This window comes from Tinamus guttatus, unplaced genomic scaffold (genome assembly GCF_059628265.1).
Source record: "Tinamus guttatus ecotype Peru unplaced genomic scaffold, ASM5962826v1 Tinamus_guttatus_pri_ptg000155l, whole genome shotgun sequence".
NCBI classification, from domain to species: Eukaryota; Metazoa; Chordata; class Aves; order Tinamiformes; family Tinamidae; genus Tinamus; species Tinamus guttatus.
In genome coordinates, this window is record NW_028288689.1 from 2541518 (window position 1) to 2547517 (window position 6000).

Sequence of the window (6000 nt, forward strand, 5' to 3'; positions counted from 1 at the left end):
CTAGCACTGAGTATTTAAATAAATAGAGTGTTGAGACCTGTGGAGATATTTTTCACAATGAGTCTGATTAGTATCAAGGAAAAGGAAGCAAAGAAAGTCAAGTACAGTAGCAAACACCTGGATACTCTCTTGAGAACACTGCATTAGACTTACATAAGATTAACTGAATTGCAGTAAGACTGATTCATTATCACAGGAAAACCATTTTAGCTTAAGTACCTTTCATACCTAGCTTTTTTTTAGTAGCTTTTTTTCCTCCTCTCTCAATTGCCACCCAAAAAAGAAAACCCTTAAGAGAACAGACAATATCAGTAGCACAAAGCAACAGCAGTAATAATGAAGCACCTGATCCAAACACGTCTTCCACAATCTTTACTGCAGTGTATAAAATCATTACCTGACTTTTATTTTCTACAAAAACAAAGAAAAAAAGCCAAAATAACTGTAATGACTATTAAGAATCAAATAGACCTGTAGTTCTCATTTTTCTCATATGTATTCAAGTGCATTCCCCCCGAAAAGAATTATTTTCACAACCACCATTCACTGTTTAGAAGCCATTTTTGAAAAATAAGAGATAGGCTAGTTCGAGGGGAGAAGAAAAAAAAATGAGGAAAAAAAAAAAAAAAACCCACTCTTGTAAGGCCTGTTACACTGTGAGCTAGTTATGATGCAAGGCATTTACCACCTCTTTAAGAATACAAGGTCAGCAACCAAAAATATACTCGAACAATCTAAACGTACACGTAATTTCTATAGAAGAAACTCTAAATTCTTCTGCTCAGCCAAGGTTTATGATTTACTCCACGATACTGAAGAGAAACCTTCAGCCTGCAGCAATGCATGAGCACACAAGGGGAAACGGAGTGTGTTGAGCCACGGTAGGGCATGATGATACTTCAAAAGTAAGTTAACAATGGAATTAACAGAAATGATCTTGAGCTAAAGAACTATATGATGGTTTAGCTTCTCTGCAAGCCAAAATCTTGATCCAATTAATGCTAATGCATAACCTGAGGCAATGATGTGCCTTTATATCAGGTTAGTGGGGTTTGCTATGACTAGAGCAAAAGAAAATTCACAGTTCAGAAAAGAGGTCCATAAATCAGAAAGTCTTCCATCTCTCATTATTTCAGGAGATTTCTCACCTAAAACTCACAGTTAGAATCCACTGGTGGTTTTGTTCTTGATTTCAAAAGCAAAGGCCAAATATTCTAGTGACTTTGCAAAGAATGAATTAAGGCCTTGCATTCAGAGTATTCAGTTTTCTGCTTGCATTTCCTCCCCTCTAATTTATTTCAGGCCTATCAGGTATATTAATTCTTGTTATGATGTCCAGATGATTGGAAAATGAACTGTTATATATCATAAATTCATTTTACAATGACCTATTAGGTACTATATTTTTGTGGTTAAGTAGATTAAGAACTGTGGTTTGAAACCTCTCCTGAAAGTGTAAAATGAAATATCTATATATGGAAAAATGTGTAGTTCTAAGATATAGGTATCATCTTCCAGTTAGCTAAATCCAGAGCTTTAATGCATTAGGCAAATGTGTGTGACAAAATTGACTATACATCAATTCCCATCACAGCTTTGACTTTTCTCACAGAGGTCGAACATTTGTTTATAGAAACATAATAAACTGACATAAGGATACTAAGTAGAACACTCTATTTTCTAGTCAGTCTGGTCATGTCGGATCACAGTATTCTGACACACTATCACCTTTAATTGCAGGCCAAATTCCTGGAAATCGTTTCAACATGAATGGATCCGAAGAAGAGTTGGTACCAACTTCCAGGTCTGAAGAGATGTGGAGATGTCACCCTAAGTGCGCAGGTCACAGCTCCAGGGAAGCCCTTGTCCTTCCCACCCTTCTCCTGCTGCTCTAGGCAAGAAGGAAGCAGCTTCACACACAGGGCAGTGTGTTCCTGTGCACAGGAAGCTCCTTGGGGAGAACACTAAGTAGCAATTGATACTAAATTTCACGTTTAATGTTAACAAAGTTTAGAAGCCCGTTTTAGCCATTTAGAGTTACTTCACAACTATGGTGCTAAAGGTGAAGCCATTCAGAGCTTTCCTGGTATCTGGAAAAATAGACAGATACCTCTGCCACCAAGACCTCACAGAGCAAAGCCTACAACAACTTCACCACTAACGTTACCCTCAAATTAGGCCCTGTGTTACAATTTACACTATGGAAAATGGGTACATCTCAGAATATCCATTTGAAAACGAACGGCTGGCAACTGCTTAAACAGGCACGTCAAACTGACAGCACGAGCTAGTCAATCGCGCCACAGAGGCTTTTAACAAAATATTTTAGCAGTAGAAGCACATGATTGGAAATAGTATATTAACATAAAACAGTTTTTAAAATGTTATTTTCAAACATTACCATTAGAACTACAGCAAAACGCCTGAAACACGATTTAGACGGATGCATCTTGACAACTCTTTTGAAAGAGCTGAAAGCTTGTTTTAAGGAAAAAACTTCTATCATTAGTTGCATATACTTGAGAAAACACATTTATTTTATATTGCCTGCTGCTATCATGCTTCACTATATGCATATATATATATATACACACACATGTCTATTTTTTATTTGTTCACACAGGCATCTGAAAGAATTTAGCCCAGTTCTGTGTCCTTAACCAAGATGAAAGTTCAGATAAAAACCTCAGAACGCAACCTTGCACACATGGAAGTTAGAGAAGCAACTGCAAGAAAACTTTAGTCTAACCCATGAGCAGCTTCTTCTTAAAATGAGCCTGAGACTTCACCTCATTTCCCCACAATTCATTAGCCTCGTAGATAATGAAAGCAAAACACAAAAGGTATCATTATCCTGTGAACAATTTCTGCATTTGAGCAATCGCAGCTCAAAATATTTTGGTAAGGGAGACAAACGCTATGGGAAATTAACCTAATAAACTCTTGGCCTCAGAGCTGACAATAAACATAGCATCAGATGAGAAAAAGATTGATAAACTCGGAATATCATATACAAACTGCCTTTTTTTTTTTCCTGTTACGGGAAGCAAACACAGAACACAGGACGGCAGCCTGTGGGTTTTTTTCCTCGTCAATTAAATAAAAACATTTAAAGCTTGGGTAAAGGTATGCGAACAGACAGGCGGCCGCGCGCCGGGCCGCGGTTCTCGCGGGGGCCGCACGAGGCTGGGGCTCCCTATGGCGGTGCCGGTACCGGGCGCCCCGCGGCGCGGCAGCGCGGCCAGGCGGCGGCGGGCTGCGGTGCGCGCGCGCCGCCGGCAGGGGGCGCCGTTGCTCGCGGCTCGGCGGCGCGGCCGGGGGCGGCGGCACCTGCCGCAGGAGCCGGCGCGGCGCGCGGGGGGGGGGTCTCCGCGGCGCCCCCCCGGTCACAGCCGCTGCGGGCAGGGGGAAGCGGCCGCCCCCCGCGGGGCTCCGCGCCGCTCCGCGCCCGGAGGCCGCGCCGGTGGCGGCGGGCAGCGCTCCGCCCCAGCGGGGGCGGCGGGGGGCAGCGCGGCGACAACCCCCCCGCCCCAGCCCCGCTCATACCGAAGGCTGCCCCGAGCCGCCGTACTCACCATATTGACTTCCGAGACCATGTCTATGCTGGCAATGTCGATGTTCATGCCCACGGCCACCGGGGGACCTGCAAACCAACAAGATGGGCCGCGCTGTCATCTCCGGAACTTAACTCGTTCTTACCGGAGTTAACGGCACTAGGGAAGCGCAGGGGCGAAGCGACGCTTAAAAACAGCGTATACGAAGGAAAGAAATGAGCACGAGAACGAAGTGCCCCCCCTCCTCCTCACCCGCGAGCAAGCCCGGGCTCCCCGCAGCCCCGGGCTCACCCCGCGCGCCCCCGGCCGCGCTGCTTTATGTAACCCGCGCACGTGGCGGCGCCGGGGGCGGCCGGGGCGCGCGGGCTCCGCGGGGGCGCCCGCCCGGCCGCGCCTCGACCCCCCCAGCGCGGCCGCGGAGGCTCCCGCAGCGCCCCCCGCCGCGGGGGGGCCGGGGGGACACAGCGAGCACCTCCAAAATAAAGAAACCAACTAGTTCAAAGTGGGGGTGCACAGGGGGTTAAATGACATTTTTGTCTCAGTTAGCAGCACATCTTGTACTCAAAAATAGTAACTGCGATCACAGGCACATTAAGATGAAGAGCAAACGATGGGTAAACTTGAGAGACTTGCATCTCGATAAAGCCCGTTAAACAAGCGTTTAATTATAGGTTAATAAATCATCAGCGCAAACGCATGACAAGGGACCGATTACAAATACGCAGGAGATTTAACTGATCGCATTAAGAGCGCCCTGTGCTAAGGAAATTGAGTAACAATTGGCTTAACTTTGAATCAGCTTGAGAAAATGGCACCACACACCTCCGAGCAACAGCACCCGCTGCACGTTTAAAACCCGCCCGCCGAAGGTACCCGCTCTGGGTATGCAATAGCTCTTAATCAAAAGCAGTCAAATTACCTCCAAAATCTGGCCTCAAGCGAATGTCATAGCCCTTCAGCAGTCTATCCACGGTCTCTTTTACCAGTGACATATTGCTAGGGTCATTGACACTAAGGAAAAAAAATATAGAGAGATTTCTTATTTCTCAGAACCGAGATGTACGTTCCTATTAGCGGTAACATGCAGCACAATTCAAAGTAAAGCGAAAGAGATACCTTCATCACTTACCTCTGTGCACACACCACCGCTATTATTAAAGGGAAGGACCAAATCCCCAAGTAACCCTTTTTCCGGACTCTCAACATCCCTTTGGTTTTTGATATGATTTAGGGTTTCAGTGAAGAGAAGAAGAGATCCAACTTATTCTGGCCAGTGCAGTAATTCTAATGTGCAGCGCATGCGCACGGCGTACCACAACATCAAAAGGAGCAGTGGTTGCTGCTGGAGATGGAGCAAATTTCCTTGCCAAAAAAAAAAAAAAATTAAAGGGGAAGAAGGAAATGCATTATTAAAAAAAAAAAAAAAAGTCATCCACCGGAGGACCGAGTATATTTGTGTTGTCTTTTTTGTTAGTATTGAATATAAGCCACATCAACCAGGGAAGTTTTAGGAGTTGCAGGGCACAGCAGCTTTGCAACCTAGTTTAAAGAGGGGGGTGGGGGGAGGAGAAGGATATGGACGGAGTCGGATTAGACACACGGGGCGAGGGGGGGGAAGGAAGGAGGTTAAAAATGGGAACGCAAGGCGCACATAGAGTGCAGGGGGCTGGGGGAAGGGGCGGCTTAAGTTTTCGGTCCCTGGAAAGACCCGTCTAAGCCGAGGAGAGGCACAGGGAGCAGGAGCGGAGCGCGCAGCGGGGGCGGGCGGGGGGCGGGCGGGAGGTGGGCGCCGCCAACACTTCGCACAAAGGGGGAAAAATATTAATAATAATAATAAAAGCGATGACGAACAGTTTCTTGTAAAAAGGGATTAGGCTGTTTCCTGCCGTACTCGGGCGGCAGAAGCTGTTGCAGGGAGAAGAAGGGAAGGGTCGCGGAGACTCGAGGGCATCACCCGAGCTCCCACCGCGGGCTGCGGAGTCCCGGGGGGTGTCCGCTGGCGGCGGGGAAGCGGAGGCGGAGGACGCGCCGCGCGGAGGCAGCCCCGCGGGCCGCGCTTACCTCGCGGGGACCGGCGAGCTGCTCCCGCGCAGCGGCGGCCGCCTCAGCGCCGCGGGAGGAAGCGGCGGCGGGCGGCGAGCGGCGCTGGGGAGGCTGCGAGTGACATTTAAATCCTGATAAAAAAAAAAAAAAAAAAAGAAAGAGACAGAGGGAGAGAGGGAGAAAGGGAGAAAAGAGAAAGAAAGAAGAACGCAAGAATGAAATAAACCACCCGACTTAAACGATTCCTCGCAAATCTGCCTTGCGCCCGTAGCTGCTTTTACACCTCCTCATCCGCACCCCCCCGCGGCTCTGCGCTGCTCCGGGGAGCGGCGCTGGGCGGGCACACGTCCCTCTGCCTAGGGACGGCAATTAGAAACACTTGGCTTCCTCAATTAGCAGCAGA

At 47.7% G+C, this 6000-nt stretch overlaps 1 protein-coding gene across 2 annotated transcripts in view; it reads right to left on the bottom strand.

Annotated features, from left to right (window-relative positions):
* GABRB2 (gamma-aminobutyric acid type A receptor subunit beta2) overlaps window positions 1-5750 on the bottom strand; it is a 148203-nt gene extending 142453 nt beyond the window's left edge. Inside the window, exons 1-4 of one of the 2 annotated variants that reach the window (XM_088522602.1) lie at window positions 5616-5750; window positions 4684-4916; window positions 4474-4565; window positions 3576-3643 (exon numbers count right to left, since the gene is read on the bottom strand). In XM_088522602.1, the coding sequence (XP_088378728.1) occupies window positions 3576-3643; window positions 4474-4565; window positions 4684-4760 (237 nt within the window). In that variant the 5' untranslated portion in view covers window positions 4761-4916; window positions 5616-5750. Of the gene's footprint in view, window positions 1-3575; window positions 3644-4473; window positions 4566-4683; window positions 4987-5615 lie in introns of those variants that run through there. The other variant, XM_088522603.1, reaches the window with a different exon arrangement.
* Window positions 5751-6000: the final 250 nt, after the last annotated feature.